General features: G+C 38.7%; 1 protein-coding gene across 12 annotated transcripts in view; it reads right to left on the bottom strand.

Moving 5' to 3' along the window:
* Positions 1-13,152, bottom strand: part of NBEAL1 (neurobeachin like 1) — a 163,042-nt gene that overhangs the window by 67,084 nt on the left and 82,806 nt on the right. For all 12 annotated transcript variants that reach the window (XM_055573157.1, XM_055573156.1, XM_055573160.1 and 9 more), the window contains 5 exons: positions 9,517-10,092; positions 9,004-9,179; positions 8,021-8,174; positions 7,588-7,716; positions 13-318 (listed from right to left, as the gene is read on the bottom strand). In XM_055573157.1, coding sequence (XP_055429132.1) covers positions 13-318; positions 7,588-7,716; positions 8,021-8,174; positions 9,004-9,179; positions 9,517-10,092 — 1,341 coding nt within the window. The remainder of the gene's footprint in view (positions 1-12; positions 319-7,587; positions 7,717-8,020; positions 8,175-9,003; positions 9,180-9,516; positions 10,093-13,152) is intronic.

Here is a 13,152-nt window from a genome sequence, read left to right as displayed (position 1 = left end):
GATAAAACTTACATATTTTTCAATGTAAACTTGCCATTCATTTGAACTGCAATATTCTTGAAAATCTTCAAAAAATGAAGCACTACCATTAGTCAAAGGTAAAGAAGGCAGATGCAAGTTCATGAAGAGAAGTTCATAAATTTTAGAAACTAGGGTACGGACAAGGGGAATCAGAAATGAATATATTTCAGTCTGTTCCTTGATTGACTGACTTAGAACATGTTCCAGCTTCCCTAAAATGTAACATGCTTCATCCTGATTTTCAATCACTTTGGTCTGAAGAAGGGTGTTTAGTTTAGCAGATGCCACTGCACAAACCTGGAGGAAAACAGTAAAATAAAGCAGATATTTAGTGATAGCAAAGTTCTTTGGCTCTTCTTGAAGTTGTTTTTTAAAATAAATTATAAAAGTAACCCATGGAATACACAGAAAAGTTAAAAGTTGACAATTAATCACCCCAACATCCACTCTACTCCTTCTTATAGTTTGCAAGAAGTGGGGGATGATTCCATCTCTAGTTCCAACTTAGGCCCTAAAAGATATAAGCCAAACAGAATATCCAACCCCTTGCTACAGTGACTGGTTCAGGTAACTCATCTCTCAGTCAACTCATGTCATTTTATTTGTCACATAGATTCATTCAGGTCAGGTACAGCTTTATTAGTGCAATGACAGAACTTTTATACAGTAACTGTAAAGAACAGTGAAAGGGCTTGGATACTACCTCACCTTCAAGCTAACAAGTTAGTTTACCATAGTTTCACAGACGCAGGCAGAAGAATGAGACTCCTGGAACAGAAACAATGATCTACAGCATTAGCAATAACCAGAATATCAGACAGAGAAGGCAATGGCATCCCACTCCAGTACTCTTGCCTGGAGAATCCCATGGACGGAGGAGCCTGGTAGGCTACAGTCCATGAGGTCGTGAAGAGTAGGACATGACTGAGCGACTTCACTTTCACTTTTCACTTTCATGCACTGGAGAAGGAACAGCTCCAGTGTTCTTGCCTGGAGAATCCCTGGGATAGAGGAGCCTGGTGGGCTGCCGTCTATAGGGTTGCACAGAGTCGGACACGACTGATGCAACTTAGCAGCAGCAGCAGCAGCAGCAGCAGAATATCAGGATTTGCCCTGTTTCCCAAACTAATTCCATGGTGAGAAATGATTAGGAGATGATGCCTGCACACGCAACAGCTGCATTATAAGAGAGGAGCCCCAAGCAAAGGGAATCCAAATCTTTTACCCTGGGTAGTAAAGGTACCTGAACATTGCCGTGGAGGGAGATACTATCTTTATCACACTGGCAGTAAAACAGACCTGCCTTTTAGTCTGGAGGGAGATATGATCTCTGTCTTCTCAAGCTGTTTACTATACATGCATCATCAAAAAGACAGTTTATCACAAAGGCATCCACTGTCTGTATTCACAAGAGATCCATGAAGAAATGTCTACCAACTAGGACTATAGGAAGAACCACTCTCTTTCTCTGAATATGGACAAGCAAGCATGCAGCCTTAGCTTCTGCTGGCAGCCGTTCTGTGATGGTAACGGCAGCCAGTTTAAGACAAGCTGGCACAGGATGGAAAGCAATGCTACAAGAACAGCAAACAAATGCAACCGGAGCCTTGACTGAATCATGCCTTGAACTCATCTTAACCATGGAATTTTCAACTACATGAATCTTCTTAACTAAGTCATCTTGTATTGACATTTCTGTTATTTGGAATTACAAGCATTCTTACAGATAAAGAACAGTACATAGGATACCAAGTTAAGGTCCCAAAGAAAATACACATTTAGGACACATGCATGCATGCTCAGTCTCTAAGCTGTGTCCACCTCTTTGCAACCCCATGGACCATAGCCCACCAGGCTCCTCTCTTCATGGGATTCTCCAAGCAAGGATATTGGAATGGGTTGCCATTTCCTTCTCCACAAGATCTTCCCAACCTAGGGATCAAATCTCACACTCTTGGATCTGCTACATTGGTAGCCAGATTCTTTACCAATGAGCCACCTGGGAAGAAGAGTCCCCAAGAGTGCCACATTAAGGGCACAAACTCACACAAAGTAATACTCTATATTACTCTTAAGCTCTGGCCTCAAACTTCATTGTAGAAAGGTAAATTAGGTCACAAAGGGGCCTCCTTTCATTGAGACTAGAGAAAGATATAGGTCTTAAAACCATAAGAAGACAAATGATAAACAAACAAACAAAAAAAAAGCGCCTCCTTTCCCCTTTACCTATATCCCAATCTTGGATCAAAATACTTTCAAAATAAAGAAAAGCAAGAGGGAAAAAAAGGAAGTATTAGAAACCAACATGACTTCAAGAATTAAGCGTGCCAAAAACCCATCTGAGTTGTATGCACAGGTCTTCGAAGGCCAAGGCAACAATAAGGGATCTCAAGCAGTCTTCCCGTAAAGAAGACTTATAGAAGAAAACGGCATTTGAGGAAATAACCTCTAAGATGGCTCAAACTTTTAACTTTTCTACTTTTAACTTAAGCTTCTACTTATGAAGCATCTCTACCCTCTTCAGGTTTCCCCCAAACCCCTTCACTTTACTCTTTGAATCTGACTAAAGCAGCGTAAATCCGATAGAAGGCAACAAATGTGAGACAAAAGGTCATAAAATCTCATTTTCTAGGAAACACCAATGCTAATATTCTAGACTTATTTGCTACGTGTTTTTAAAAACACTGTCTACATAAAAAGTTCAATATTCAGTGCTCTGCTTTTAACTAGTGTCACAGTATTACATAACTATAAGTTTATATGTTTATTTAAAAGTATAAAGACACTTTTAGTGAATACAATGATTTACATACCACTGCCCAACCCCCCACACGCATAGATATGGTCCCCCTGTCCTCACATTATAAGGAGTACTATATTATGGTTACCTGAGAAATGACAGAAACACCAATGCCCTAGTTTCCTGCTTAATTACTGAGTGACGCCCCACACAAAGCACACAAAGGAATTTTTAGAAAGCTCCTCTAGGTGATTTCACGTGCAGCTAGTGAAGAGAACCATTAGATGAGCTAAGACCACTGAGGGAGAAGAAACCCAGACAAAATGGTGACCATATGCAGCATCTAAAGAAATGAACAGCTACTTGGTCCTGCTTTAAAGACATGCTGGGAAATTTTGGCATTTATGTGAAATCTCCTGATAATTAAATGCTGGGAACTAAATAATATAAAGGAGCCAAATAAAACAAATTTGCTGGCCAGGTTCATTTTGCAGGCAATTATGCTTAATCCCCTATGAGGGAAGGGGTTCCTTTCCCAATCTTAAAACATACATGACCTCAGGGAAATCAGCTTTTAGCCTGAGAGAGTGAAATTAAACAAGCAGCTAGAGAGAAATGTTCTAGATCACTAACTACTGGTTGATAGAATCAAGTCTAAGCTGTAAGTGCTACAACTCTTCATTTCTTTAATAAGTATTTATTTAATATGACTCCCATAGAGTCCTACTATGGGACAGGCAATGGATATTTAATGGTGAACATATTATAACACACAGTTATTTCTCCTTGGATATCTCACCAAGGAGAAAAACACTGAGGGTGATTATCACTGGGGAAAAACAGAGTCCTAACATCTAAAACAATTAGCTACCCAGTATGCTGGCTCCAAGGGCTTTAACAGCCACCAGGCTCATTTCCGAGGTCAGAGGCAGCGGCCAAGAGCGCCAGGCTGCGATGGCGCAGGAGTGGCGGAGAGGAACTTACCCACGCCCAAGGTCAGGGGCGGCAGCCGATAGGAGCTACCCTGCGCCCAAGGTCAGGGGCAGAAGCCAAGAGGAGCAACCCCACATCCAAGGAGTGGTGGCTGCATGGGCGCAGGAGGGCTGAGAGGAGCTACTCCATGTTCAAGGTCAGCAGAGGCGGCCGTGAGGAGATACCCCTCGTCCAAGGTAAGGGCAGCGGCTGCGCTTTGCTGGAGCAGTCGTGAAGAGATACCCCACGTCCAAGGTAAGAGAAACCCAGGTAAGACAGTAGGTGTTGCAAGAGGGCATCAGAGGGCAGACACTGAAACTGAGAGGGTAACAAGCAGGAAGGACAGGGGTCTCCAAATGGAAGAAATAGCCTGCAAGCGTCACAACGTTTTTATCTCTCTTACGCGGCAGGAGGAAACAAACTAGCGATAGCACAAGCTGGAATCAAGATTGCCGGGAGAAATATCAATAACCTCAGACATGCAGATGACACCACCCTTATGGCAGAAAGTGAAAAGGAACTAAAAAGCCTCTTGATGAAAGTGAAAGAGGAGAGTGAAAAAGTTGGCTTAAAGCTCAACATTCAGAAAACAAAGATCATGGCATCTGGTCCCATCACTTCATGGGAAATAGATGGGGAAACAGTGGAAACAGTGTCAGACTTTATTTTTCTGGGCTCCAAAATCACTGCAGATGGTGATTGCAGCCATGAAATTAAAAGATGCTTACTCCTTGGAAGGAAAGTTTTGACCAACCTAGATAGCATATTGAAAAGCAGAGACATTACTTTGCCAGCAAAGGTCCGTCTTGTCAAGGCTATGGTTTTTCAGCGGTCATGTATGGATGTGAGAGCTGGACTGTGAAGAAAGCTGAGTGCCGAAGAATTGATGCTTTTGAACTGTGGTGTTGGAGAAGACTCTTGAGAGTCCCTTGGACTGCAAGGAGATCCAACCAGTCCACCCTAAAGGAGATCAGTCCTGAGTATTCATTGAAAGGACTGATGCTACAGCTGAAACTCCAATACTTTGGCCACCTGATGCGAAGAGTTGACTCACTGAAAAGACCCTGATGCTGGGAGGGATTGGGGGCAGGAGGAGAAGGGGACGACAGAGGATGAGATGGCTGCATAGCATCACCAATTCGATGGACATGAGTTTGAGTGAACTCCGGGAGCTGGTGATGGACAGGGAGGCCTGGCGTGCTAAGATTCATGGGGTCATAGAGTCGGACAAGACTGAACGACTGAACTGAGGCTCATTTCAGTGAAAAAGCAAAAAAAGTTCTTTGTTCTATTCCTACATGGAGGAAAAAGAAAACGACAATGAACATCTATGTGTACAAAGATTGCTTGATATTTTATATTACTACCTAGAATACAGTTTTAGAGGAGAATTACTAGACAAAAAGTATAACAATCTTTATATAAGTTCTTTGTTCATATATTTTCAAATTGTATTTAAAAGCAGTACAATTCAAATGTTCATCATTTATACATCAGAATTCTAGTTTTGTTGAGCTTTTCTGCATTTTCCATGTTTTCTATAAAGACAATGTATTACCCTTTATGATTAGGGAAAAAGCCCACTATCTTAAAGAAGTTAGTAACATGGGGAAATAAATTTAATATAATTGTAAGAAAAATAGAAAAGAACACACAATTATCAAAATATATGATGGTTTCCATCACCTCCCAAAAAATATATATACACAGAAAAAAATATTAAGATGTTGAGAGATCGTTTCTTAGGCTATAGAATAAAGCATGTTTTACCTATTTTTTTCTGTTTTTTGTGTATTTTCTACAATGAGCATATTTTCTTTTCTGATTGGAAAAAATACTTACTAAGAAGTTGGCCTTCTTTAAAAAGAGCAAACGTATGGCATTTTACCATCCTCATGCTCTTATCAATATTATAGCAAGTTTGTATGAGAAACCATCCACACCACAACCCCCATACCCCAAGTACTTAAAATTCCAATATCAAAAATGAATGTATAGCCAGGTAAATAGCCATGACATAGACATAACTTAAGACTGCATATTAAAAAGCAGAGACATTACTTTGCCAACAAAGGTCCGAAGAGTCAAAGCTATGGTTTTTCCAGTAGTCATGTATAGATGTGACAGTTGGACTATAAAGAAAACTGAGCGCTGAAGAATTGATGCTTTTGAACTGTGGTGTTGGAGAAGACTCTTGAGAGTCCCTTGGACAGCAAGGAGATTCAACCAGTCCATCCAGTGAAATCAGTCCTGAATGTTCACTGGAAGGACTGATGCTGAAGCTGAAACTCCAATCCTTTGGCCACCTGATATGAAGAAGTGACTCACTGGAAAAGACCCTGATGCTGGGCAAGATTGAGGGCAGGAGGAGAAGGGGACAACAGAGGATGAGATGATTGGATGGCATCACCAATTTGATGGACATGAGTTTGAGCAAGCTCCGGGAGTTGGTGATGGACAGGGAAGCCTGGTGTGCCGCATGCAGTTCATGGGGTCACAAAGAGCCGGACACAGCTAAGTGAATGTACTGAACTGAACTGAAATAGCCATGGAACACATGTCATGACTAATTCAACCCAGGTAATCACAAACAGCCAAGTAAACGGAAAGATGACAGACTAAAATCTGCATGGAACTTCTCTAACCTTTAACATTTTAATTTAAAACAGAAACAATAAACATTCTGTGTGTCCATCTTTGATTTACCTTCATTACAGAAACGTAGCACAAAGCTAACACTTGGTCTTCACTAAGTGCTTAATAAATCAAAGAAATGAAAAAATGTAAAACTGAAGTCGTGTGTTAGTATAGAAAAAGATTTTGACAGGAGCAATTTAAAAAATAATTTTCTCAAAAATGCAAGCCCTAATTGAAAAAGACACAATTGAAATAGCCAGAACATGGAAGCAACCTAGATGTCCATTGACCAATGAATGGATAAAGAAGCTGTGGTACATATGCACAACGGAATATTCAGCCATACAAAGGAACACATTTGAGTCAGTTCTGATGAGGTGGATGAACCTAGAACCTATTATACAGAGTGAAGTAAGTCAGAAAGAGAAAGATAAATATCATATTCTAACCCACATATACACTATCTCAAAAAATGGTCCAGAAAAATTTATTTACAGGGCAACAGTGGAGAAACAGACATAGAGAATAGACTTATGGACATGGGGAGAGGGGAGAAGAGGGTGAGATGTATGGAAAGAGTAACACGGAAATTTATATTACCATATGTAAAATAGATAGCCAACGGGAATTTACTGTATGGTTCAGGAAACTCAAACAGGGGCTCTGTATCAACCTAGACGGGTGGTATGGGGAGGGAGATGGGAGGGAGATTCAAAAGGGAGGGGATATATGTATCAGATCAGATCAGTCGACCTATGGCTGATTCATGTTGAGGGTTGATAGAAAACAACAAAATTCTGTAAACCAATTATCCTTCAATAAAAAAATAAAAAGAAAAACAAAACAAATCAAAACAAACAAAAAAAAATGCAAGCTCTACACTGCACATGTACAAAAAGTCTATGCAGGCTATACTGTATTTAAATCTACCTAAATACAGATGATGTGAGTAACGGCCTCTAATATAAGCTATGTATTAATGCTCTAAAAGAAAACCATAAATTATACAGAGTCACAAACATCAGGGAAAAAATAACTGACCAGCTGCCTCTCAAGCTTGTTTCTAATCCTACAAAATGGAAAGCAGAGTTAAATCGTGGTATTTTTGAAACTAAAAAGTGGTATTTTTGAAACTAAAACATAACTGCCATTAAGTTATTATACAAATTCATATGTTGCATTTAAGTATATAAAATAATGTAAAAGAATCGACAAACCTGCAAATTACCCCTTCCAATGAAGCCAAGCAGCAATTGGATTTGAATCTGAGAGAGTTTCACCCATACTGGACTTTCAGAATACCAAACTGATAGACTGTCGAAGAGTAGCATCAAATCCTCTAAAAGCTAACACAAAGGAAAAATTGAGAAATAAAAATATTCCCATTTTTAAATCTACCTGTGATGAGCTTCCCCCAAAAGTAATACAAATCATAAATATTTCAAGGCTGATTCAATATTCAGCTGGTAAAAAACAAAAGAATTATCCTAGCAATAGTTAACAAAATCTGTAACTATTTATCACATCTTATCCATTGTTTATTGCATCTGATTAAATATTAATGCTCTGAGTGAGGATATAAAACTTCTTTCTTTGAATAAAGTCTCTCACTACCAAAAAAAAAAATGATTTCAAAGAGATGTTACACACCTTCTCAGTCCACATGTTCGAATTGACTAGTCCCTCTGATTGCAGGAAGTCCTGTATGATCAGTGTGAGTCGGAAAGCATTTTCAGCAGTTACTGGATTCATTTTTGCTTCTCTGTTTTCTGTGACGGCCCATTCTAACATCTTCTGTAGCAAACTAGGTATAAAGCAAAGTAAAACCACTTTATACTTATAAAAATAACAGGTCATTAAAAATTGAAAAGAAAACAGCAACAGCAAAGCCAGCTATTTATTAACAGGTGTGTATTTCCAAAGATAAACTCTCACTGGCAGGTATCATAAGACATTGTGGATGGATTTTAGTAACAATGAAACCACTTTTTCATCTCTGGAGTATCTATCTTTAATATAACCTAAAACTAAAAGGCAGAGTAAAAGTTACTGGTTTGACTTGACCTTTAAAAAAAAAAAAAAAGCTATGAAAATAATTCACATTCTGGCCATGAGATATTTAAAAGTTTCTTTTAAAGTTGAAATTGGAAATGTTAGGGAAGAAAGCCTTATGCCTTACACAGAGTCTAGCTCTGTGCAAAAACAAGGAAGTAATTCTGTTGTAGTGTGCTGCTGTTACAGTGTCCTACCATATGCCCGGAACGCAAAGCTTTAGAGGAGTAATTTTCATGGAAACACTACTCCCTTCCTTTAGCATGGAAGCACTCAAACCTGGGCTAGACTATAGAACACAAAGCACCAAGTCCTTAGATACTACAGGAAACAACTGAAACAATGAGTGTATAATCACCTCAAACCCAAATTAATGTAAGATTTAAATCTCTTCACATTGGAGTTTGCTTTGTATTTCTCTCTATATCCCACTAGAATGGCGACAGGAAAAGGACTGAGCACAAAGCTTCCCCTTTTCTCTCTCCCTACCCAGTGAATACGGAATAAATGTTCAATAACAAATATTTTAGACTCCTGCCCACTTTCAAAAGCAGAGGGGATATCACTAACGGAATGCTTACACTAGTTTTATTTCATCTGATGGTCGAAGTAGCTCACTGGATATTCCTGGTTTAGTTAGTGCTGAAAACACTTGTCCCCGTTCAATCCAAGTACCGTCATCAGACTTTTCTAGTCCCTTACACATTATACAGCTCAAAATATTGGTCAGTAACTGAATAAGCTCCTCCTCACATCTCTATAAAAAAGATAAATATAATATTAAATTATTGGAGGGAAGGGTTGTTAAAAACACATAAACAGAACTATCAGGTTTATAGATTATAATCATTTAACATATTTTTAAGGTGTCTGGATGAACCTAGAACTTTACTAGGAAGGCCCCAGAGATGTAAAGAGGAATAAGACACTGGCTTTGCTCTCAAAACACTCAACACTGTGGGACTTCTAGGTGTCTAATACCTTCAATCATGAGACTTGGAACATGAATAATATATGAAGCTATTAACAATTACACATTTCTGCGGTTAGACATATAAAAATAAAAACACATTTGGACAAATAAGGCATCTTACCTCTTTGTTTTCAAGTAAAGAGAAGTCATCACTAAAACCCACATCATTTGTGATGCTGCTTTCTTTGTCAAGCTGTACAGGAAATGGCTTCATGGACTCTACTGGGGAAGGAGTGCTAGGCAGGCTGTCTGGCATTTGGCTTCCACCATCACTCAGTTCACATGAATCAATTCCACTGAGATCTAAACTCAGAGGTGAAAGGTTATTATGCCAGAATTCTTCTTGATTCTCTGATTTGAAAGATAATTCTCCCATCGAGCTATCTTCTTGAAATAATGGCATGTTTGAGTCTAGAGAATGTCTATCCTCCAAACTCCACTCATCTGAAGACACATGAGCTGAGGCAAAAGAGGCAATTTTTTCTTCATCTGTCTTTTCGTCAAAGTTCCTCTTCATATCTTCCACTGATATATTTTTATCATTGTCTTTCATTATAATAGCCCTATTGTACTTATGAAGAGTATTTCCATTTTCAAAATCTGCTTTTAAAAAAAGCTTAACTAAGGTGTCTTGCCAGCCCACTTGTTGAGATATCTGATGTGCTGCATCTGACTGGGACTGCAAAATCTGTAGAATCTGCAAAGAGATTAAGAATGCAAAAATTTGTCAAAAGGTAAACAGTACTTTACATCAGAAACAGTTTCAGTTATTTCATGACAAAGTAATTTAATAAAAATTTGGAGGATACATTTTCAATAGATTATGTTCTTAACTAGATTACAAACTATTTGGAGGGCAGACACTGGGTTCGCAACTAATCTGAGTATGAGTCATTGTATATCTAGAGTAGGGATATATTCAAATATTTGCTGAAAGATAAAAAAGGAAAAAAGATAAAATAATCCTCCACATACCAACATACTCATGTTACTAATTTAATTTGGTCAGAGAAAAAATATAAACTGATTTAAGGCATATATAAAATGTAATAAAGTTATATCCTCTCAACTAAATACTCTCCATGAGCCTACTATATTTGTTTAGCAAATACTGAACATCAACTATGTGCCAAAGTACTGGATAGTTCCGAGACTTTGGCTACCTATTGCCAAGAGCTGACTCATTGGAAAAGACCCTGATGCTGGGAAAGACTTGAAGGCAGGAGGAGAAGGCGACAACAGAGGATGAGATGGTTGGATGGCATCACCGACTCAGTGGACATGAGTTTGAGCAAGCTCTGGGAGACGGTGAAGGACAGGGAAGCCTGGCATGCTGCAGTCCACTAAGTCACAAAGAGTCAGACATGACTGAGAAATGAACAACAACTATGTACCACGCACAGTTCTGACACTGCTGCTGTTGCTGCTAAGTCACTTCAGTCGTGTCCGACTCTGTGCAACCCCATAGACGGCAGCCCACCAGGCTCCTCTATCCCAGGGATTCTCCAGGCAAGAACACTGGAGCTGTTCCTTCTCCAGTGCATGAAAGTGAAAAGTGAAAGTGAAGTCGCTCAGTCGTGTCAGACTCTTAACGACCTCATGCACTGCAGCCTACCAGGCTCCTCTGTCCATGGGATTTTCCAGGCAAGAGTACTGGAGTGGGGTGCCATTGCCTTCTCCGGTTCTAACACTAGGGTTTGGGGAATCATTAGAACACATAAGAAACTTTGAAAGACCCTAAGTACACCAAGAATAATGTCCCATATCATTTCCCCCCCCAAGCAAAGTTAATGGGTTGCTTTTGCAAAAACATTTTTTTTCATTAACTCTATATGGTGCAAACAAACAAAAACTGAACTTTAATTCCAGAAAACTATTTCCAATGAGATGGATGCTGCTATTTAGCTAGAATAAGAAACTGAAATTAAAGAGTAGATATTGACTTGACAATGTGTATGATCTCTAGAATACCAAATGACTTCATATTTTTTGGATAAAAACAAATTTTCAAACACTATATCAGAAATGCTGTTAAAAGTGGTCTGGCCCCAGAACCCAAGTGCTCCCCAGTACACCCCACTGCCTTCTGGTAGAGAATAGGAAGGGTACTGGGGAAGAGCAAAGCCCAACTGTAGAGCACAAAGAACTCTACTCAGTACTCTGTAATGATCTATATGGGAAAAGAATTTTTAAAAGTGGATATATGTATAACTGATTCACTTTGCTGTATAGCAGAAACTAATACAACATTGTAAATCAACTGTATTCCAAAAAAATTATTTAAAAAAAAAATTATAAGAAATGCTGTTAGGATCTTTAAGATTTAAATCGCAAAGCAAATTAACTTCTAAGTAGATGGAAAGAATTCAGCTCCCAGTATTTATAGAGTATCTCTTTATCAGAATTTCTAACTCTGACAAATTTCATAGCAGGAGATGAATTATATCAGTGTGGACTTCAAAATTAATGGTTCTCATGTACACTGATGCTGGCACAGAAAGCAGTTGAGTCAAAGCGAGTTACAATGACATGTTAAGTGTCTTTCCTCACGTAATGCTGTCGATCAGTGAGCTACTATGCCTTTGTCAGTGCAAACTATCAGCTTTAAACATATTAAATCTTGGTGGGCAAAGAAACTTTTCATGATTTTAAAGTTTCCATGAAATAAGACTTATCGTGCAGCTATTTTATAAACACCTAATGAATAAAAACTAGGCTGCACTGGGAGAGGTTTCTGATTGCACACTGAGAGGAAAAAGATAAATTTACATTTTTCTTGCTTCAAGAAAAATATAGCAAAATCCATTAATATGTAAAATATGAAAACTCTTTGAAGAGCTATTGCATTTCATGAATTATGTCCTACATATGTATTACCACAGACAGGTAAATATCTGTGTTAAAAAAAAAAGCTCCTAACAGAAGTCTGTTAACATGGTAAAACAGGAAACAATCTAAAATGTCCATCAACAGGAAACCAGATTATACTTTATAGAGAGTCATAGAATAAAAAACTATGCAGCTGTTAAAGAGAAACATGGGAACTTTCCTGTGGTACAGTGGATAAGAATCCACCTGTCAATGCAGGAGACACGGGTTTGATCCCTAGTCCAGGAACATTCACACGCTGCAGGGCAATTAAGCCCGTGCACCACAACTACTGAGCGCATCATGTCTAGAGCCCGTGAGCCGCAACTGCTGAGCCTGCATGCCGCAACTACTGAACCCCAAGCACCTAGAGCCCTTGCTCTACAACAAGAGAAGCCACTGCAATGAGAAGCCCGCGCACCACAACAAAGAGAAGCCTTTTGCTCACCAAAACTAGAGAACACCTGTGTGGAGCAATACAGATCCAGTGCAATCAATCAATAAATAATAAATAAAATAAAAATTAAAGAAAAAAGGAGAAATATATATCCAGATTTACTGGTGGAAAAGTACTGTGACATAATTAGGGAACAAAATTAAAAAGAAAAGCAAGGAAGCAAATTAAATACCAGACTGGTCATTGGTTGCCAGTAGAAAAGGTTTTAAGCAGGAAGAAACACATGGGATAACCAGTCATCAACTTAGTTAAAGGTTAAATAAGTGGACTGAAGGCAAATCATTGTTGGAATACACTCATAAACTACAGAAAACCCTTTCTATAAAGGTCAAAAGATTCAGAAACTCTAAAATATGGTATATGAATTAGAAAAGGTCACAACTGAAGGATCTTAATACAGAAAATACACTCTGGGAATGTATTTTTGACTCA

Source organism: Bubalus kerabau, chromosome 3 (genome assembly GCF_029407905.1).
Source record: "Bubalus kerabau isolate K-KA32 ecotype Philippines breed swamp buffalo chromosome 3, PCC_UOA_SB_1v2, whole genome shotgun sequence".
Taxonomy (NCBI): domain Eukaryota; kingdom Metazoa; phylum Chordata; class Mammalia; order Artiodactyla; family Bovidae; genus Bubalus; species Bubalus kerabau.
This window is presented reverse-complemented; position numbering and strand designations above follow the sequence as displayed.